The sequence below is a fragment of the Rhinoderma darwinii genome, chromosome 4 (assembly GCF_050947455.1).
Source record: "Rhinoderma darwinii isolate aRhiDar2 chromosome 4, aRhiDar2.hap1, whole genome shotgun sequence".
NCBI classification, from domain to species: Eukaryota; Metazoa; Chordata; class Amphibia; order Anura; family Rhinodermatidae; genus Rhinoderma; species Rhinoderma darwinii.
In genome coordinates, this window is record NC_134690.1 from 325,229,004 (window position 1) to 325,252,932 (window position 23,929).

Sequence of the window (23,929 nt, forward strand, 5' to 3'; positions counted from 1 at the left end):
TGAGAGATAGATTATCTAAAAAAAAAAAAAAAAAGAAGATCACATAGTCAAAATTATATATATTTATTTGCATTGTGCACAGAGAAATAAGTATTTGATCCCTTTGGCAAACAAGACTTAATACTTGGTGGCAAAACCCTTGTTGGCAAGCACAGCAGTCAGACGTTTTTTGTAGTTGATGATGAGGTTTGCACACATGTTAGATGGAATTTTGGCCCACTCCTCTTTGCAGATCATCTGTAAATCATTAAGATTTCGAGGCTGTCGCTTGGCAACTCGTATCTTCAGCTCCCTCCATAAGTTTTCGATGGGATTAAGGTCTGGAGACTGGCTAGGCCACTCCATGACCTTAATGTGCTTCTTTTTGAGCCACTCCTTTGTTGCCTTGGCTGTATGTTTCGGGTCATTGTCGTGCTGGAAGACCCAGCCACGAGCCATTTTTAATGTCCTGGTGGAGGGAAGGAGGTTGTCACTCAGGATTTGACGGTACATTGCTCCATCCATTCTCCCATTGATGCGGTGAAGTAGTCCTGTGCCCTTAGCAGAGAAACACCCCCAAAACATAATGTTTCCACCTCCATGCTTGACAGTGGGGACGGTGTTCTTTGGGTCATAGGCAGCATTTCTCTTCCTCCAAACACGGCGAGTTGAGTTAATGCCAAAGAGCTAAATTTTAGTCTCATCTGACCACAGCACTTTCTCCCAATCACTCTCAGAATCATCCAGATGTTCATTTGCAAACTTCAGACGGGCCTGTACATGTGCCTTCTTGAGCCGGGGGACCTTGCGGGCACTGCAGGATTTTAATCCATTACGGTGTAATGTGTTACGAATGGTTTTCTTGTTGACTGTGGTCCCAGCTGCCTTGAGATCATTAACAAGTTCCCCCCGTGTAGTTTTCGGCTGAGCTCTCACCTTCCTCAGTATCAAGGATACCCCACGAGGTGAGATTTTGCATGGAGCCCCAGATCGATGTCGATTGACAGTCATTTTGTATGTCTTCCATTTTCTTACTATTGCACCAACAGTTGTCTCCTTCTCACCCAGTGTCTTACTTATGGTTTTGTAGCCCATTCCAGCCTTGTGCAGGTCTATGATCTTGTCCCTGACATCCTTAGAAAGCTTTTTGGTCTTGCCCATGTTGTAGAGGTTAGAGTCAGACTGATTAATTGAGTCTGTGGACAGGAGTCTTTTATACAGGTGACCATTTAAGACAGCTGTCTTTAATGCAGGCACCAAGTTGATTTGGAGCGTGTAACTGGTCTGGAGGAGGCCGAACTCTTAATGGTTGGTGGGGGATCAAATACTTATTTCTCTGTGCACAATGCAAATAAATATATATAATTTGATAATGTGATTTTCTGTGTTTTTTTTAAATATAATCTATCTCTCACTGGTAAAATTAGCCTAGCCTAAAAATTCTAGACTGTTCATGACTTTGACAGTGGGCAAACTTACAAAATCAGCAAGGGATCAAATACTTATTTCCTTCACTGTATATATAATGTGTCTGTACGTCTATATATTTGCCTGTATGTCTAAATATCTGTCCCGCACAGGGCGCCATCCAAGCTAAGGCCGGCCCTGGCTGTCACCGACCCTAGTCAGAAGAAACTCCGCCGCTGCCTGCGCCGCATGACCTCCTCGGCTCCTCCGGTAAGTCACACCAGGCAGAGCGGAGAGTGGTAGAGGTAGGCTACCGCTCACCGGTCTGTTCACAGTGTGGCGCTAAGTACAAGGGGTGGGAGTGTGGCGCTATTTAAAAGGGGGGAATGTTGCACTATTTTCAAGGCGGGGGGGGGGGGGGGGGGGGGTGTGGCGCTATTTACAAAGGGGCAGCGGGCTGTGTGTGGCGCTATCTACAATGGGGGAGAGTGTGCTGCTATCTACAAGGGGGGAAGCCGGCTGTGTGTGGCACTATCTACAAGGGGGGGGAGTGTGCCGCTATCTACTAGGGGGGAGGCGGGCTGTGTGTGGCACTATATACAAAGGGGGCTGTGTGTGGCACTATCTACAGGGGGCTGTGTGTGGCACTATCTACAAGAGAGGGGCTGTGTGGCGCTATCTACAGGGACTGTGTGTGGCCTCTTTAATTTATTTTCTTTTAATTTATTTTTATGTTAAATACATCATAGAACTACATCGCTTGTAAAATGTAGAAATGCTTTTATAATCGAGTTACAGTAAAAAAATTGTGAAAAAAAATTACATTTCATTGATTGGTAGGGAAAGAAAACATGGCGAGGGGGAAGGAGATGTCGGGAAATAAGTTGGGGGGGGCGCCAATCTGAATCTTTGCAATGGGTGCAGGAGAACCTAGCTACGCCTCTGCCCTGAGGTACCAGTACAGTTGAAACCCCCGAGAAGTGACCCCATTTTAAAAACAACACCCCTTAATGCATTCATCTAGAGGTGTGGTGAGCATTTTGACCCCACAGGTATTGTGTAAAAAGTAATGTGCAGCAGATGGTGCAGAGTGAGATTTGCAATTTTCTATACATATATACCATTTCAGTGTCCGATATATTGTGGCCAGCATGCGCCACTGGAGACATACACCCCATAAATTGCAATGTGTGTTCTCCTGGGTACGGCAATACCCTACATGTGACTGTCATCTGTTGCCTGGGCACACGGCAGGGCTAAGAAGGGAAAGATGAGGGGGATAAGCTGTGCGGAGTGCATCAGGGTAAGTAAAACTGGCGTAGATTAAAAATCAAGGGATGTATGATACATTTTAAAACAATCTTTTATAGAGAGCCCTGGTTTTTCGGGACACGTGTCACATTGGTATACTGTGTTCTTCCTTATTCCCCTCTTATAGCAGACTCTGTACCTCTTTTGACTTTTTCCCTTCCCACCAGTTTGGGGAACTTCTCCTGGAAAATGTTGCCCTGGTACTATGCGTGTGGCCTCGCTTCCAGAAGTCCTGGGTGCCCCCCCTTCCTGGTCCCTAAAGATTAGATTTTTGATAACCACCTCTTGAAATTCCAGGAGAGTTCCCCTCTGGCCTGCACATCGACATAGCACGTACCCATTGTACAATGCCATCTGTATGATGTGCACGGCCAGCTTCTTCTACCACACCCTCGATTTCCGCATGGCGCTACAGGGCTTCAGGACTTGATCTGACAAGTCCACCCCTCCCATGTACCTATTGTAGTCCAGGATGCAGTCTGGTTTGGGGGTCTCTGTACTGGTACCTCGTACAGGTACATGGGTACTGGTGTGGTCATGTATTGTTGTCAATACAAGGACATCACTCTTGTCCTTGTGCTTGACACACAATATGTTGCTGCTAGAATGTGCCCTGCTCTCACCCCTTCTGAGTCTTTGCCCAAGCAGAGTCTTAGGGAGGCCTCTCAGATTCCTTCTAGCAGTGCCGCATTACTTCTGGAAGCGAGGCACTTGAAGAGTGGGACGCTGGTATAAAAATTATCCAGGTAGAGGTGGTAACCCTGGTCCAGCAGTGGGTGCACCAAATCCCACACAATTTTTGCATTAATTCCCAGTAAAGGGGGGCATTCTGGGGGCTGAATACTGCTGTCCTTCCCTTCATATATCCTAAATTTGTATGTATACCCTGATGCACTCTTGCACAGCTTATACATCTTCACGCCATACCTTGCCCTCTTACTTGGCAGGTACTGGCGGAATTGAAGCCTCCCTTTAAAATGTACCAGGGACTCATCAATAGAAATACACTTCTCGGGGGTGTATGCTTGGGCAAACCGGGACCTGAAATGGTCTAACAGGGGTCTCAGTTTGTATAAACTGCCATAACTGGGGTTATCTCGGGGTGGGCACTGCTCATTATCTGTATAATGTAAGAAGCGAAGTATTGCCTCATAACGCATCCTGGACATGGCCATACGATACATCGGGGTGTGGTATAAGATGTCCGTGCTCCAGTAGGTCCTAATGGACGGCTTTTTCAGAAGCCCCATGTTCAAATGAAGTCCCCAGAACTTGCCCAACTCTGCTGCATCGACAGGGGTCCATCTGTGGGATTGGGCATAAAATGATGTGGGGTTCTTAGTAATATACTGTTGGGCATATAAATTAGTCTGGGAGACCATAAGATCTATAAAGTCATCAGTGAAGAAGAACTTGAAAAAGTCCATCTCACTGAGCCCTGCCGTATTAAATTTGATCTCCGGGCTGCCCGTGTACTCGGGGATTTGGGGCTTATAAATGTCTGGTGTGGGTGTCCAAAATGAGTCCCTTCGCTCGGGGGCTTCAACTGCGGAGGGGTCACTTCGCTCGGGGGTTTCATCTGCGGCGGGGTAATTTCGCTCGGGGGGGGTTTAACTGTGGTGGTGGTCCTGGGGCGTCTCCTAGGGGGTTCCCCTTCTTCATCACTGGATGAGGAGGTGGATAAATAGAACAGAGTCTCACCATCCGACGACTCTGTGTCGGAGGCAAGAAATGAATATGCCTCTTCGGCACTAAATGTCCGTTGGGACATGATTGTTTGCTTCCCTAACTAGGAGCAATAGGCTGCTACCTAAACCTGCCAAAAAATGGTGTGTTTTTATAGAAAGAGTGGGCTTCCCTGAGACTAAACCTAACTAGGGCGAGGGTACCTAACACTAAACCTAACTAGATTTTATTTGAACTTCCCTGAGACTAAACCTAACTACGGCGACTATTCCTTGACACTAAACCTAACTAGATTATTCCGAGCTTCCCTAACACTAAACCTAACTACGGTGACGGGTGCCTGACACTAAACCTATCTAGATTATTCCAAGCTTCCCTGACGCTAAACCTAACTACGGTGATGGATCCCTAACGCTAGATCTAACTACGGTGACGGATTCCTGACGCTAAATTCCCTGACGCTATACCTAACTACGCTTTTTGATGGTTCCCTGACATTAACTAATCCTACTAATACTAAACTAACCAGTTAAATTGTCCAAATTTTCTAAAATAATGACTTTTTTTTTCTTTACATTTTTATATATTTTTTTGTTTTATATTGTTTTATAAAGAAAAAAAGTATCCCCAGGGACCAAGAAATGTGGTCCTGAAGACTAAGAAGTGGTCAGTGATAGGAGATCACTGACCAAAAACGTGGGGGGAACACAAAGAGGAAGGGTACCGGACTGGGTAGTGGATTGGGGAGGTAGGAAGCAGAAAAAAGTTGTTTTTAACTTCTTTTTTCACTTTTTTACACTCTTTCTCTTCTCTCTCTCTTTCTCACAACCGCTCTGAACGCCTTGCTATCTCCAACAGGGCGTTCAGGGCGGATGTGAGGTCAGGGAGAGGAAGTGAAGCGACCGATCGCCACTATTGGACAGTTACTCACTAACTGACCAATAGGGGCGATCGTGGAGGCGGGACCATCGCGGCAGGTCTCGGCGTATTGAGCCGTGATAGCCTGCTGTCGGAAACAGCAGCTGTCACAGCTTGTGAACGCGCGCTGCGCGAACGGCGCCGTGTTTACTCCATGACCTACTATTAGGTCACTGAGCGCGAACGCTCTAATTAGCATGACCTAATAGTAGGTCATGGAGCGTTAAGGGGTTAATACTATGGGGATTAAATTTAATATTTTTGTAACTCAGTGAGTGCTGTTTTTTTGTCCAGAAATGTTATTCTTTTTTGTTCTATATATTTAGTATAAAATTGTGCACTTCCACCTACTGAGCTGAGTGCTGGTGGACACGCATACTTGCTGATCCTCTGTTCACTGCAGATCAGCCAATGGAAATAGCTTTCTTCCCTGCTTGTCAGGTAAGGAGCAAAGCCTCTGCAGTAGCACGGCAGTATAGCCGATGAGACAAATACTTCTCAGCTTTTGCGGATTGTAAAGCTCTTCAACCTGACAGCAGACATGAACAATTGTTTTATTTCATTATATTTTCATTGGTTTCTAAGTGAGTGCATATTTTCACTACTCTGGATCCCATGTTGCCTATCTGGAGGAAAAGTAAGAAGAAACCATATTGTCAGCTTCCAGAGGGGGAAGAAGATTGATTGTGCTCAGAGCCCACTGCCCAGCACAGATTAGCAGCACCACCACTGCAAACTATTTTATAACAACTCTTTTGGTATGAAAATGATTAATGGGATTACCCCTTTAAGATGACCTATGCTAGTAGATTCCAAATTGTGGCAACAAAGCCAGTACTATGCTAAAAAGGGAGACAAACTAGGGAAATGTACCTTAATTGAGATGATTCATATTAAAATATGCACATTTTTTTCCTTTTTTTTTATCCTTTATCAGCTCTGCCTTTTTACTTTTAAAAAGGAGGCATCCACAGAAGGAATTATAATCTAAAGGGTTGTTTATATATGATACATTTACTTGCTTTATTGGGCCTATTGTTAAGTTATTCAGTACATTCTTCAGTGGCTTTCAAAAACAAAAAACAATTATGGGGCTTGCAAGCCATCAGGTAAAGAGAACCAAACCATACTGTCAACTAAATTGGAAAACAGGATAGATATATTAGATTGAAATAATGTACCAGCCCACCAAAAAAATAAATTTTCTATAAAGCACAACTAAATAGAAAGTGTGAAACAATATTTCAAAACCCTTTTGAAAAGTTTCTGATCTTCGCTGTTTCACACAATCTACTGAAATTAAATTACTGCACTCTGAGAAAGGCCGATTTTCACAGAACTGGCAGGGGAATAACATGACCCAGACTGGGCAGCAAGCACTCAAGAGCTGGGACAATATATTGTATCAGCCAGCAAAATCATAATGCTCTCCAGCCTAATGATATCTAATGGTAGCCTATTTTCTTCAGCGCCTTTATCTCATGTAGGCTGGAGATAGAGAGTTTTATTTGGTAGGTACATTGCTATAAGCGTATTCCTCAATTACATATCCATAGCACGTTTCGTTATAAATATGGCACTGATTCCTCTGCTGCCCTGCTTCTTCCAGAAAACTTATCATCAGAAAAAGATAAAAACAGATTATGAGCTAAGAAAAATCACAGATTTATGCAAGTCTTTATGTGCCCTTAGCACATCAGCAACATGGTATGAAGGACTATTGTTTGCAATGCCAATTGTATATAGCTGTAATCACTTTGCAATGCTATGCAAGCGTCTGACTAATACAGCAATATCTGCTTCTCTGGTATCTATTCCGCTCAATCTCTTTCCTTGGAAATGACCCTGCTAGTCAGGCAGAAATTCAATTATTTTGTTATTTTCCAAGAATTTAAATACACACTTTTACAGCCAAATCACCTTCCATAAAAATCTCTCATCTGAACAATTTCTAAAGGGCATTTAAAAAGATAAGTAAATTGCAGTCCTATGGCAATATGCCAAAGTTCTTCTGCCATCTCCCACCATACCCTGATTGCCGGACTGCCCAACCTACATATATGATTAGGGTGAACGGCTACAAAGCCAAATCTTGTCCAGATCTGATGCACGGCTACTCTGACAAGCAAAATGTTTGATCTTTGTGTAGTATTGAAACAAAACAGTAAAATTGTTGCGCCAATTAGTGTGAAAAAAACTGTTATTTTGGATTATACCTGCTCACAAAGTATCTGTATATAATTACATTGTGCTGGATTTTACAGAATGAGGATTGGAAATCATGTTGCATGTAAAAAAAGAAACAAAATAAACAAAACATGTTAAGCAATTATTTACACGGCAATTAGAGATTGGTCTCACATTTACGCAGGCAGGAAATTTTGAAATGCGTAATGTTATTATTGCAATAAAAAATATTCTACACTTAGGCACACTGGGCTCATTGTCGCATATAAGTCATATATACACGTGCCATTAATAATGGTAAGGGTCTACCACAGCGTCATTAACGTGAATGTAATGTTAACTGTGGGTGAGATGTTTAGAAGCTGAACATATGTTCACGTACAATATTGACCCTTATAATATTGTCTATATATCTTTGACAGATAAAATATAACAAGGAACAGTAATAATCCAACATTCGAAACAAAGCATTATAGTATAACTATGTATATATATATATATATATATATATATATATATATATATATATATATAAAAATATATACAGGGTGGGCCATTTATATGGATACACCTAAATAAAATGGGAATGGTTGGTGATATTAACTTCCTGTTTGTGGCACATTAGTATATGGGAGGGGGGAAACTTTTCAAGCTGGGTGTTGACCATGGCGGCCATTTTGAAGTCGGACATTTTGTATCCAACTTTAGTTTTTTCAATGGGAAGAGGGTCATGTAACACATCAAACTTATCGAGAATTTCACAAGAAAATCAATGGTGTGCTTGGTTTTAACGTTACTTTATTCTTTCATGAGTTATTTACAAGTTTCTGACCACTTATAAAATGTGTTCAAAGTGCTGCCCATTGTGTTGGATTGTCAATGCAACCCTCTTCTCCCACTCTTCACACACTGATAGCCACACCGCAGAAGAAATGCTAGCACAGGCTTCCAGTATCCGTAGTTTCAGTTGCTGCACATCTCGTATCTTCACAGCATAGACAATTGCCTTCAGATGACCCCAAAGATAAAAGTCTAAGGGGGTCAGATCGGGAGGCATTTCTTCTGCGGTGTTGCTATCAGTGTGTGAAGAGTGGGAGAAAAGGGTTGCATTGACAATCCAACACAATGGGCAGCACTTTGAACACATTTTATGAAAGAATAAAGTAATGTTAAAACCAAGCACACCATTGTTTTTCTTGTGAAATTCTCGATAAGTTTGATGTGTCACTCTTCCCATTGAAAAAACTAAAGTTGGATACAAAATGGCCGACTTCAAAATGGCCGCCATGGTCAACACCCAGCTTGAAAAGTTTCCCCCCTCCCATATACTAATGTGGCACAAACAGGAAGTTAATATCACCAACCATTCCCATTTTATTTAGGTGTATCCATATAAATGGCCCACCCTGTATATATAAATATATATATATAACAACTAGGGGTGGAAGGAAATCAAGTGTGTAGAGGACAGGATGAAGTTTGTTTCAGATATTCATTCCAAAGGTTCAGTGTGAATTGACCTTGACTTCACGTCACTTGGTATAAGGCATGAACAGGGGATTTCCATGCTATTGATAAGAGCGATCTGGTAGCTACCAAAATATGTAACGCTAACTGTCACAAAGAGAATTTATGAATACTACCAATGTTGACTGATGTTCCTTGGGTCCACCAGTGTGAATGGCTCTAAGGAGTCCACCCTCCATCTATATAGATCATGTTCTTGTCCACTTTTAATTGTATTATGATCTTTGTTGTTATCATTGAACACACAGGGAATATCATCAATAAAGTCTAATTGGTTACCTGTGAATCAACCCATAAGACAGACCATAGCGGCAAGTAATTGACCAACTTTAGCTCTAAATAGAGTTGTCTTCTGCTGGACCTTTAGGGCCCATTATTTTGTCAGTGTGTGGGCTTACTGGAGGATCCTCTGATAGTGTGGTGGGCCAGTCTGACTCTATATACCACTAGCAGGCATTTCTAAGAGAAATGCCTTAGGTACAGTGGAAATAGAATACTATTATTAAAGGGTAACTAAACTTTACAAAAACTTTTGACACATCATAGCGACATGTCAGACGTTTTGATCTGTGGGGGTCCGAGCGCTGAGACTGCCATGGTTTGTAAAAACTGTCTTTTTGAGCCCGTACACCGCTGGCTTGGCTTTCCGAGGAAAGCCGTTCAGAATCAAGCGGCACAGCGCTCACTCAATTGCTTCTGCCACTTTGTTTTTTCAAACACTGCAGCCTCGGACCCCACCAATCAAAACTGCTGACATGTCAAAAGTTTTTTGAAAGTTTTGTTTGCCCTTAAAAATGTAAAATAATCTGTATATCTCTTTCTGTGCGAAGGTGAAGTGCTCTCATTAAGAGGCTGGCAAGATGACTAATATATTAGTTATATACCAATGACTGTCTTTAATTGTCCTAAAAGTAAAATAATAGGAGTGACGACAAACTTTATAGACAAGCAAATATATTACTGGCTCATAATGTTTAGAGCACATGCATTCCGTTTTAATTATTTCAATAAATAAGTAATAAAAATTTACTGCTACCTTTTTTTCACATTAAAAAATTATTACATAATGTATCAGGCTTGAAATATGCATGAAGAAGAAGTCATTAAAAATAGAAAATCACTGCTTTCTACAAGTACATAATACTAGCAGATAAATGGTTGTATGACTGACAGGTGAAACCAAAATGCTGTGGGATACCAGGGGTATTGGATAGGAATATATTAGGATGTTCTGACATTGGTAGTACATATGTACACAAGGCAGCAGTTGGGGACCACAGCAGCTTAAGCCGCACAGCATAGTCAGCGCTGTGCTATAAATGTAATAAATGAAGTTGTTCTAGAAAAAATATGCACACACGGAGGTTGCAGACGCTTCTGTCAGACAGCACATTTATTAAAATGCAGTGAGTTTCTGGCTCAGAATAGTATTTCATACTGGAGGGCTTCAGGGAGACATATCCCAGAATTTTACGAGTTTTTATGAGACTAACATTTCCTCAAAAATGACAAAGCACCATGAATACTTACAGGTAGCCGAACGGACAGTATTTATCACAGACCATGGGCTTGCACTTCTTGGGCCTTGGTCGGCACTGGCAGATCTCACAGTTGTGGAAATGAGTCTGAAAGCCATAGGGACAGTCCAGGGCACAACCTGATATAAGTCCAGTGCAAAGCTCCTCTCCTTTAAAAAAAACACACAAAATACACTCAAGTTACAGTATTGAAATAATAAATATGACTTACTAGTTTTATTTTCTTGGCTGCTAGAATAGCCAGTGTGATCTTACTTGAAACCATTGAAAATCTAATTGGGTAATGATAAAAACATGTGGACCACTCCATTTGAGCCCAGTTGCTTACAGGGACCCTCCTCTGTGGGCCGTATCTTCAATACAGAGTCATGAGAAAAAAAAAGTACACCCTCTTTGAATTCTATGAAGAAAGAAAAAAAAAAAACAAATGAATGTGTGCTGCCGATGAAATTCCCCTGGGGGTTTCCTTTACCATGTGTTCTTGGATTGCCCGTTGATCTTCCCCTATTGGGTAGAGGTTCATACACTATTCACACACACACACACACACACACACACACACACACACACAAGACCTCTTGGAGTACCTGATGGCCCGTATTCTAGATTCTACTGTCAAATTCCAGAAAACTTGATTTCAGACACAATATAAGTTCCAGAGAGTCCGGCTTTGATGTCCAGAACCACTTTCCTCTTGTGTTAATCCCCTGAGAATGCTGTGCGAGGTGTTCCTCCCTTCTCTTCCCTGTCCCTTTTTGCCCCTCTTCTCCTAAAGACAACTGATTTGTTTTTCTTCCTGTATTTCTTCTATACAGTGAAGATACACACTTTTTAAAAGTCCACTGTTTGTTCTTATACTAACTGAAAATGATAAAATACTGTCAGTGCTTCCAGCTCCACTCGTATCTATATTATGTTGAGACGGGACTGTAGATGATATGGAACTGATGTCAAAATATACACCGCAACACAATAGAAAATGGTTTTCCTGGTAATAATTGTATTGTTGGATACAATAACAATATTGATAAAGAAAGTAGTAACCATAGAAAGCAGTAAATGAGAATGTAATGTCTTTCAATGTATGGTCCATACCATCTGAGCTCTATGATGCCAACCCTACACTGAGATCTTAGGGACTGCAGCAGCAAAAGTGTACTGTTTGTTCGCATACAGTCCATATAGCTGCTCTATGGACTTCACTGTACACAGCAGGTTGACAGATGCTCTTGTACGGATGTGCGTATGTAGATAAGTAGTGCTGCAAATGTGGTCCCTGAGAACTCTCATTTTATCTCTGCATCTTTTTTTTTAGTAACTAGTACGTCCCCCTTATAAAGACCTGAAGTCAGGCTCCCCAGTAAAATAATGTACCTGTTTAGGGAGTTGTTAAGCATTCCTAATATATGTACACACAATAACTCGTAATAAATTAGATATTTTTCAAAAAGCTTTCATCTTGCACGTAACGCAGAATTATTTATATGGAAAGTCATCTATTTGACTTCCTTTTCATTTTCGGCTATCCTCCAAAATGTTTAGCCCACTATATTGACAAATCATATTGTCTGAAAGATAAAGCTCTTGTCACACACATGGAAAGGAGCAAAAAGTTGCCAGGAGACACTTGACAGTTAACTGAACTGCAGACTTCTTAGTGATGTTCTGTCTTTTTTCATTTTTCTAATCAGCTATTTCATCGCGTACACGGCGCTGAACTAAGTGATGTGGCAAAATAAATCTGTAGCAATAAAAGTCATTAGCAGAAATGTATTATTTTCTGTCGACAAAACGCTGACACTAAGGAGAAACATGGTCTGTTTAACCATGATATCTTCCCATGATAACCAAGGATGTCCAGAGTGAGCTCTGGCAACATTGAAAAAGCAAGACATGCTGGGAGATTTCAGCTCTGAACCGTGCTGAATTGTGAATGCAGCTCTAAACTATAATACATTCTGTAACTCAGGACCAGTACATGGTAAATAATGCAATATATTTACAAAGTTGTTCAGCATTTATGTTGATTAATTTTATCTGTAAACTGTAAAATGGTGCTCGAAGATGAACAAACAATTTGCAATGAAATTCCGCAGTACAGTGCAAGGTACAGTGAACTGCAGGTGAATGGGGTTTTTAACAAACCCTATTTACAAACAGTGTAAAAATTCTGCAGCAGATACTAGCTATGCTATAGATTTTCATATCCGCAGCATGCTTTAATGCAATGCAGTAGGTGAAATTTGTGGCCAAATCGATATTGAAAACGGCAACAAAGATGTGGATTTTAACTTCTAACCGTATGTATATGGCGAAGGTCAGGTGGGGGAGTATGGAGCGGGCTAACGGGCTGAGCATGCTTCATAGAATGAGCGTGTCAGTTGTATCTTACAGCCGACACTTCAGTGTAACAAGCGGGATAAATTAAAACGCCAAAATCGCTGTTTTTTGGTCACCTCATCTCCCACAAAAAAATTATAAAAAGTGAAGAAAAAGTCTCATGTACCCAAAAATTTTACCAATAGAAACTACAGCTCGCCCCGCAAAAAAATAAGCGCTCACACCGCTCAATCGAGGAAAATAATAAAAAAAGGTATGACTCTCAGAATATGGCGACACAAAACAAATTTTATTTTTAAAAGTACAAAATGCCTGATGAAGACCCCAGTGCAGGGTCGAAACGCGTTGCAGTGTTTAAATTTTAGACAAAATCAATAAAAACAATTGTTCTGAAATTTGACAAATTCCATCAAGGAGTTTCTTTTCTCTAATTTTTCCTGCAGTTTTAAAAATATTTTTTTCCTTGTAAAAGTAGTAAAACTTAAAAAAAAAAACTATATACATTTGGTATCGCCGTAATTATATTAATCCGTAGAATAAAGTTTACATGTCATTTTTATCGCACGGTGAACGCCGTAAAATCAAAACCCACAACAATGGAGGAATCTGTTTTTCCCATTCCACCACTAAATTTTTTTTACAGTTTCCTAGTACATTATATGGTACAATAAACAGTGGTATGAAAAACTACAACTCGTCCCACAAAAATCAAGCCTTCATATGGCTTTATCAACGGAAAAATTCAAAAGTTATGGCCTTTGGAATGTGGGGAGGAAAAAACTATAATGAAAAACGGAAAAATGGCTGCAGGAGGGAAGGGGTTAAAGGGAATCTGCACCTCTTAACAGCAAATATTTGGTTCCAAATATCCAAATATACTGTCAAGACACTTCAGTAACGTTAATGTGGGTGTATGTGACAGCACATAGTGAACAATGCAGGATCACTATGTGCTGAATACATGAATAGAGGGAAGTGTATGACGCTGATTGCTCAGCGTCATACACTCCTCTGTACAACGCCCACTTGGTCAAAAATAAAAACACGCCACTTGGGCATTAAGAAAGTCATTAGCATAAAGCTAAAATCGATCATAACTTGTTGAAAATAGATAGTTTTTTTAAATAAAAACCACTGCTGTTCTCTACATTACAGCGCCGATCTCATTATGTAGGAGATAGGGCACTTATAATGTGGTGACAGAGCCTCTTTAAGAGAACCAAATATTTGCGGTTACCATGTTGACATATTACATTGAATTCTTGTATTTTAAGCCTACCTATGTCTGGCAGCGTAATTGGGTTTATTTTGACTTGATTTGGATGCATTCCCTAGTGTGAAGGAATGTATATATAAACTATAATGTTTTTTCTTCTCCAATAAATCGAATAAATAAAATATATCTTCATAGTGGGTGTTAATGCTGGCTTCCTGCAGTGACCACTTGAGGCAGCTTAGATGACTAAATACTGTGTTATTATTGAGTTAAATTTATTAACAGTATGCAGTAATCTCCAAAGCTCCCCCTAGTGGCAGGTTATCTTTTAAATCTATATTGATATATTTTTCCAAGTAATCGACCTTAGACAGCTTTATAAAAATGTGATCCTATTTAGACTATAAAAGCTTAGCTTAAAGAGGCTCTGTCACCAGATTTTGCAACCCCTATCTCATATTGCAGCATATCGGCGCTGCAATGTAGATAACAGTAACGTTTTTTGTTTTTTTTTAAAAACAAGCATTTTTGGCCAAGTTATGACCATTTTTATATTTATGCAAATGAGCCTTTCTTATGTACAACTGGGAGTGTTTAAAGTTATGTCCAACTGGGCGTGTATTGTGTGTGTACATCTGGACGTTTTTACTTGTTTTACTAGCTGGGCGTTGTGAATAGAAGTGTATGATGCTGACGAATCAGCATCATCCACTTCTCTTCGTTACCACCCAGCTTATGGCAGTGCACAGACACACAGCGTGTCCTCGCTCTTCCGACGCGATGAAGTTCCTGTGGGAGGAAGTGAGTGACGTCACAGCGTGATCTCTCGAGAACACGCTGTGTGTCTGTGCACTGCCAGAAGCTGGGTGTTAACGAAGAGAAGTGGATGATGCTGATTCGTCAGCATCATACACTTCTATTCACAATACACGCCCACTTGGACATAACTTTAAACACGCCCAGTTGTGCATAAGAAAGGCTCATTTGAATAAATATAAAAATGGTCATAACTTGGCCAAAAATGCTCGTTTTTGAAAAAAAACAAACGTTACTGTAATCTACATTGCAGCGCCAATCTGCTGCAATATGAGATAGGGGTTTGAAAATCTGGTGACAGAGCCTCTTTAAAAGTCTCTGGTAGGAGACAAGAAGCCTCTGCTGGATTCCCAGCAATACATCACAAATAACTTACTTTGTTACCTTGGTCCAGCGCTAGGGAGTAACAGCCATCTTGTCACCTCTCTGGTATTGGACTGGAAGTACTTGAGTCACGTATCAATACATGTCGCTAGTACTTGTTGATAACAAGAGTGAAGATTTGCTCGTGTAAACCATAGGCTATTCAGCAAACTTCCACTTCCAAATAATTATTTCTTAGGGAGTCTGACGAACGCCCCAATGATTAATTGCAATCAGAAATTAAAGTCTTCTTTAAGTTTTCCCTTAACACATGAATGAATAATAAAATATGACAAAATCATATGATGTCAATGCTGTGTAGACTTAGAAAAAAAAGGTTCTGACACAAGACACTGCTTCTGTGCTAGGGAGCGTTACATAGCTTTAAAGAGGACCTGTCACTGGGTGATATAAGTTGAACTGGTTAGCTGACCTGAATAGCGCTTTCTCCCTGATTCCAGTGTTTATGTTTGTTTTTTTCCTGGACCTCCAGTCTAGAGATATGGCCCACTATTGTGTTGGCTCCCTAAAGGCTAATTTACTGTAGTTAGCCAACTGGGTGGAGCTAGCTTACCTGCCTCTGATGCTGACCAATCAGCGCGAGGCAGATTAATGGTAGTCCACGCCCTCTTAGGTAACTACAGAAAATTAGCATATAGAGTGCTATTCAGGCGAGTATACTAGTACAACTTATATGACCTAGTGACAGGTCCTCTTTACTGACAGATAGGACAGTAGTTTCATATACTCTGTAAGAGACGCTTTAGGACGCAGATAACACGCTCATCATTTTGTACTATGAATATCCTGATAATGGAATCAGGGAGCTTAAGGCAAGAGCACAATTTTCCTACATGCCGTACTAAGATGAAAGCTTAGTAGGTATAATTGATAATGATTAAAGCATTACTTTATATTTATGATATGCAAGGAGAATTGGAGGGAGTCTCTTAAAACTAGGTCTCATTTGCGATACATTTGTGCTTAATTAAAGGTAGTTTACTTGGTTTTATCCTAAATGTGAACTTCAAAAGCACGATACAGGTATTTACACAAACCTCAATAAAGGACAAGCTGCAACATATTCTACCAGTGAAACCACCCGATACTTCCCAGGTTCACGTTCCCAGAAAATCACAGAAAGAAACAATTAACCTCTGCAGAGAGGGGTCCTATCCTAGTGGCTATGTTAATTTAACCACAGTGGCACTTAGCTGCTGGGCATGAAAACCCACTGATAGTATATAATGATTTCGAGGATGATAGAACTCTGCTGGATACAGTCACAATCAGTGATTTATTTGTACTCCGTCTAATGAGAACAGACCCCTGCTGGGTCAGCGTGGTACAGGTGTTTATGCATGCTTGCCACTGCCGATTCTTACAAGGTCATATTGATCCCTCAAGTTTCCAATCACAGAGATTCAATGCTGGTGAGTCTACAAGAGAGACCCTTATTCAAAGTAATTTACCTGCGTGAAATGTATTCCTCAATTAAGAGTCACTCAGGTATTCTTCCACATTAATCTCTGGCTGGACTGCTAAACCTCTTAGCGCTGGTGACAGATGATGTGTCAAAGCCATGAAATCTTGTTTCTGCTAACTAATTTATTAGACTGCCCCTCAGTGAGGTTAAATTAAAGAAGACGTAAACTCATAGTGGGGTGCTAAACTATACCAGTGCCAATATATATAGAAGAGAATGAGCATCGTGCTCCATTTTATTGACTTCTATGACTGTCTTACAGTCTTCTAGGTAACACATCATATAACAGTGGGTAAATTTAAACATAGCCCTGAAATGCAATGTACACATGGGTGGTTAAATACGCAAAGGTACGTTAACTAATGCTACAGGGTATAATTGAATGTAGGCTCAAGTTTTTCATTATACAGGTAGAAAAAAACCCTCTACTTAAAGGGGTTGTCCCATCAAATGTCATAGATAGAGGCCCTTCTATGATCCAGAACAGAGAGCCAAAATAATTGGCAAACGCTCTGGCGGACCAAGCCGTCCATGAGTTACATAGACGGCCATTTATTTGAATGTCATGTAATGCTACCTTTTCCATGCTGCTGATCGCCAGTAGTTACAGAAGCCAGACGTTGTAGCTAGCCAGGCTGGCATCCATTAAAAACGGCATTGTCCTTGTGAGACAACCCGTTTAACTGGTCTCGAAACATGATGGCATTGGAAAGTGAGACTACGCTTTAAACATAGCTTCAGAAAATTGTGAGGATCAAATTATCCAAGTAATTTGTAATGACGGGGGGTAGGGAAACGGACAAGTGAGCCCTAGTCTACCCGCCACTCTGTCCCTGCCTACTTGCAACGACCCGCCCTAGGCGACGGGGTACAACTGGGCGGCGGTCCCTGCGCTCAGTAAGTTCACGACAAACACGACAAACATACAAGGGAATACAAGCAAGGGAAAGGGGCAGTTGCCCACGGCAACACCGTGAGCAACCAGAGTGGTGAACGAGCCGAGTCAAGCCAGGAGTGTGCGAGGTACCAAACGAAGAGCAGAAGAGTAGTCAGTAAGCCAGGGTCTGTATGGAGCAGGATCAAAATAGAAGGAGCTGTAGCTGGGCCAGGAAACCACACGAAAAGAATCACAAGCACCGAGGGACAGGAAGGGCAGGCTTAAATAGACCGAGGGCGGGAGCTAGCTGAGTCTGGCCAGGTTGCGATAGGCTCTCCCACTCCTAAGCCTGCCAGCCTGAGTGGTGGAAGCTGGAGTCAGTCTCAGGGATGTAGATTCAGGTGCTGACTGATTAATTATGGGAGTTAACCCCGAAGCTGTGCCTGGCAGATCCTTTACATAATTATAAAGATTTATAGTTCGTATCTGGAAATTTCATTTCAGGATCTTGTGGTTATTTGGTTTGTTTGCTATTTAAGGTATGATTACTCATTCAGATTCCAGGATTTAGAATACGTTTTTTCAGCTTGTAAAGTAACTGAACCTTCCCGCTGAAATGAGAAGTTACTGAGTTTTTTTTCTTGAAAAATATTTTGAAGAAGATCTGTCAAAGTGGGACAAGGTGCAATAACATGCATCTTGCACCTCCGTAACTGGGAGCTCCTGCTGCCGCTAAGAATGAAAGCTGAACCGATAAAAACACAGGGACATATACAAAGAACACCGAAAAAGGCCATACTTACAAATGGACACAGCCAGGCCAGAAATGCTGATGAAAGGGCGAGCAGGTGCTTTAAATAATAATAGCCACTCCCACTAGTCTTGAGGGGAGTGGTGTGTGGTGCATGGGAGGTGTAGTAAGAAATAATAAATGAATAGTGTGTGTGCAAGTGTAATACTATAAGTGAAATATAGGGGGCAGTAATAAATGAAGTGCCTCAATAGAAATAAATGGATAATGGGGTGCAAGTGAGTGAAACATGGAGGGATAGTGTGTACGTCATGAGGCACAACGTGTATAGCCAGGTAGAAGCCTATTTGTGACGCCTTGATAATTCATAGAGCGGGCTACCCTGCTTGCTATGCCAAACAACAACACACCATGCTCTCCCAGCATCAAAGACCCGGCTGTGTCCAAGAGAAGCGAATATACATAATAATGAAAAATACCTGGGGTATTGGTAATCATTTTGGCCAAAAGGACGCAAGCTCGCAATCCACGACAAGGATCCCCAGACTTGCGAGTCCCTAAATCCTAAACTGGAACAGAACGTTCCTGATGCACAAACAGAACCGATAAAAACACAGGGACATATACAAAGAACACCGAAAAAGGCCATACTTACAAATGGACACAGCCAGGCCAGAAATGCTGATGAAAGGGCGAGCAGGTGCTTTAAATAATAATAGCCACTCCCACTAGTCTTGAGGGGAGTGGTGTGTGGTGCATGGGAGGTGTAGTAAGAAATAATAAATGAATAGTGTGTGTGCAAGTGTAATACTATAAGTGAAATATAGGGGGCAGTAATAAATGAAGTGCCTCAATAGAAATAAATGGATAATGGGGTGCAAGTGAGTGAAACATGGAGGGATAGCGTGTACGTCATGAGGCACAACGTGTATAGCCAGGTAGAAGCCTATTTGTGACGCCTTGATAATTCATAGAGCGGGCTACCCTGCTTGCTATGCCAAACAACAACACACCATGCTCTCCCAGCATCAAAGACCCGGCTGTGTCCAAGAGAAGCGAATATACATAATAATGAAAAATACCTGGGGTATTGGTAATCATTTTGGCCAAAAGGACGCAAGCTCGCAATCCACGACAAGGATCCCCAGACTTGCGAGTCCCTAAATCCTAAACTGGAACAGAACGTTCCTGATGCACAAACAGAACCGATAAAAACACAGGGACATATACAAAGAACACCGAAAAAGGCCATACTTACAAATGGACACAGCCAGGCCAGAAATGCTGATGAAAGGGCGAGCAGGTGCTTTAAATAATAATAGCCACTCCCACTAGTCTTGAGGGGAGTGGTGTGTGGTGCATGGGAGGTGTAGTAAGAAATAATAAATGAATAGTGTGTGTGCAAGTGTAATACTATAAGTGAAATATAGGGGGCAGTAATAAATGAAGTGCCTCAATAGAAATAAATGGATAATGGGGTGCAAGTGAGTGAAACATGGAGGGATAGTGTGTACGTCATGAGGCACAACGTGTATAGCCAGGTAGAAGCCTATTTGTGACGCCTTGATAATTCATAGAGCGGGCTACCCTGCTTGCTATGCCAAACAACAACACACCATGCTCTCCCAGCATCAAAGACCCGGCTGTGTCCAAGAGAAGCGAATATACATAATAATGAAAAATACCTGGGGTATTGGTAATCATTTTGGCCAAAAGGACGCAAGCTCGCAATCCACGACAAGGATCCCCACACTATCCCTCCATGTTTCACTCACTTGCACCCCATTATCCATTTATTTCTATTGAGGCACTTCATTTATTACTGCCCCCTATATTTCACTTATAGTATTACACTTGCACACACACTATTCATTTATTATTTCTTACTACACCTCCCATGCACCACACACCACTCCCCTCAAGACTAGTGGGAGTGGCTATTATTATTTAAAGCACCTGCTCGCCCTTTCATCAGCATTTCTGGCCTGGCTGTGTCCATTTGTAAGTATGGCCTTTTTCGGTGTTCTTTGTATATGTCCCTGTGTTTTTATCGGTTCTGTTTGTGCATCAGGAACGTTCTGTTCCAGTTTAGGATTTAGGGACTCGCAAGTCTGGGGATCCTTGTCGTGGATTGCGAGCTTGCGTCCTTTTGGCCAAAATGATTACCAATACCCCAGGTATTTTTCATTATTATGTATATTCGCTTCTCTTGGACACAGCCGGGTCTTTGATGCTGGGAGAGCATGGTGTGTTGTTGTTTGGCATAGCAAGCAGGGTAGCCCGCTCTATGAATTATCAAGGCGTCACAAATAGGCTTCTACCTGGCTATACACGTTGTGCCTCATGACGTACACACTATCCCTCCATGTTTCACTCACTTGCACCCCATTATCCATTTATTTCTATTGAGGCACTTCATTTATTACTGCCCCCTATATTTCACTTATAGTATTACACTTGCACACACACTATTCATTTATTATTTCTTACTACACCTCCCATGCACCACACACCACTCCCCTCAAGACTAGTGGGAGTGGCTATTATTATTTAAAGCACCTGCTCGCCCTTTCATCAGCATTTCTGGCCTGGCTGTGTCCATTTGTAAGTATGGCCTTTTTCGGTGTTCTTTGTATATGTCCCTGTGTTTTTATCGGTTCTGTTTGTGCATCAGGAACGTTCTGTTCCAGTTTAGGATTTAGGGACTCGCAAGTCTGGGGATCCTTGTCGTGGATTGCGAGCTTGCGTCCTTTTGGCCAAAATGATTACCAATACCCCAGGTATTTTTCATTATTATGTATATTCGCTTCTCTTGGACACAGCCGGGTCTTTGATGCTGGGAGAGCATGGTGTGTTGTTGTTTGGCATAGCAAGCAGGGTAGCCCGCTCTATGAATTATCAAGGCGTCACAAATAGGCTTCTACCTGGCTATACACGTTGTGCCTCATGACGTACACGCTATCCCTCCATGTTTCACTCACTTGCACCCCATTATCCATTTATTTCTATTGAGGCACTTCATTTATTACTGCCCCCTATATTTCACTTATAGTATTACACTTGCACACACACTATTCATTTATTATTTCTTACTACACCTCCCATGCACCACACACCACTCCCCTCAAGACTAGTGGGAGTGGCTATTATTATTTAAAGCACCTGCTCGCCCTTTCATCAGCATTTCTGGCCTGGCTGTGTCCATTTGTAAGTATGGCCTTTTTCGGTGTTCTTTGTATATGTCCCTGTGTTTTTATCGGTTCTGTTTGTGCATCAGGAACGTTCTGTTCCAGTTTAGGATTTAGGGACTCGCAAGTCTGGGGATCCTTGTCGTGGATTGCGAGCTTGCGTCCTTTTGGCCAAAATGATTACCAATACCCCAGGTATTTTTCATTATTATGTATATTCGCTTCTCTTGGACACAGCCGGGTCTTTGATGCTGGGAGAGCATGGTGTGTTGTTGTTTGGCATAGCAAGCAGGGTAGCCCGCTCTATGAATTATCAAGGCGTCACAAATAGGCTTCTACCTGGCTATACACGTTGTGCCTCATGACGTACACACTATCCCTCCATGTTTCACTCACTTGCACCCCATTATCCATTTATTTCTATTGAGGCACTTCATTTATTACTGCCCCCTATATTTCACTTATAGTATTACACTTGCACACACACTATTCATTTATTATTTCTTACTACACCTCCCATGCACCACACACCACTCCCCTCAAGACTAGTGGGAGTGGCTATTATTATTTAAAGCACCTGCTCGCCCTTTCATCAGCATTTCTGGCCTGGCTGTGTCCATTTGTAAGTATGGCCTTTTTCGGTGTTCTAAGAATGAAAGCTGATGTCCGGAGTCTTAACCAGTGCACATTTGTACCCCATGTATGCAAATGTTGGCACCATTGCAAAGATGCCACCATCCTTTCGACAGCAATGGTGCACAACTGTCTTAGTTTAAAGCGCTTGCAAGGCAAATGGTACCTTTGCAATGGTGCCGTTATTTGCACACATGGCACAAAAATGACCAGAAATTAAAAACTAAAAAAATCATCCTTCTTAGGTAATAAAAACTGTCAGGTTGAGCTAAACAGAATTAACAATATCACTGTATTTCAGATTTTGAGATAAATAAATTGACCATGCTTTCTTTTCTAAGCTTAAATATTAATGCACCAGACATCTCCCTTTCGTTTCTGAAAAAGGAAGAAGTTGACTACCATTGTCAGCCATATTATAACTCTGTCACCCAGAGAGTGGCAGCCAGTCACAATGGAAGTTGTTTCTCTCATCATTAATGGCTGCCACTGTCTAGGTGGCTGTCACTATCCCATCCTTCTTATTAAACGGGTTGTCCCAGAATACTAAATTATCACCTATGGACAGGATAGGTGAAAATTTTCTGATTTCTTGGACCCCCACCGATTGTGAGAATGTGGGACCCGAACCCCCAGATCCGCCTCACTGCAGTAAAGAGTAAAAGCACGCTGCCACTCCATTCAAAGACTATGGGAATGACGGAAACAGCCAAGTACAGCTCTCGACTGTTTCTGTCATTCTCATAGACAATCAATGATCGACTCCCGCTTCATTCAAGCTACTCCTCACTGCGAGGGGTGCAATGAGGAAGATCTAGGGATTCAGGAACTCCATTCCCATGATCGGTGGGTCTCACAGAGTTGGTGTCACCAGTGATCACCTGTGGATAGGTGATAATTTATGATTCTGGGAAAACTCCTTTAAGCAGAAACCTAATTTATAGTCTATAAGGTTTCAAGGTTTGTTTGGGTTTTTAGTTTAACAAGGTGAAGTATAAGTATGGCTCAAGATGACATCAAGAAGGTCAGTTTCACACAAGTGTAATGCAGGCGCTTTTCCTCGCTCATATTAGAGCGGCAAATCCCAGCCCGTTTCAGTAAAAGTCAATATAGTTGGCAGCCTGTGGCATAACTGAAAGAAGATTATGGTAAAACAGGGGAGTTTTTACAGACATTGGTAGCTGTTTCATTGTACATCCTAAAACACATATACAGAACAAGTTTTGTTCAAACCTCTGGAAATATTTATGAGGCTTACACACCGACAGGAAATTACGATGGGTAGGCCCACAGTCTGTGACTATTAGGGTATGTTCACACGGCAGCGTCCGTTACGGCTGAAATGACGGGGCTGTTTTCAGGAGAAAACAGCTCCGTAATTTCAGGCGTAATGGCATGTTGAGGCGCTTTTTCGCTGCGTCAATTACGGACGTAAATGGAGCTGTTTTTCCATGGAGTCAATGGAAAACGGCTCCATTTATGTCTGAAAAAGTGACAGGTACTTCTTTGACGCGGGCGTCTTTTTTACGCCCCGCCTTTTGACAGCGGGGCGTAAAAAAAATGACCGTCGGAACAGAACATCGTAAGACCCATTCAAATGAATGGGCAGATGTTTGCCGACGCTATTGAGCCGCATTTTCGGACATAATTCGGGGCTAAAACGCCCGAATTACGTCCATAAATAAGCCGTGTGAACATACCCTTAG

At 41.7% G+C, this 23,929-nt stretch overlaps 1 protein-coding gene and 1 long non-coding RNA gene across 3 annotated transcripts in view; one reads left to right on the forward strand and one right to left on the reverse strand.

The window, feature by feature from the left end:
- LOC142759977 (uncharacterized) overlaps positions 1-23,929 on the forward strand; it is a 134,227-nt gene that overhangs the window by 100,294 nt on the left and 10,004 nt on the right. The gene's annotated exons all lie outside the window — the stretch shown is intronic.
- CRIM1 (cysteine rich transmembrane BMP regulator 1) overlaps positions 1-23,929 on the reverse strand; it is a 721,727-nt gene that overhangs the window by 90,270 nt on the left and 607,528 nt on the right. Inside the window, exon 9 of the mRNA XM_075862815.1 lies at positions 10,546-10,702. Coding sequence (XP_075718930.1) covers positions 10,546-10,702 — 157 coding nt within the window. The remainder of the gene's footprint in view (positions 1-10,545; positions 10,703-23,929) is intronic.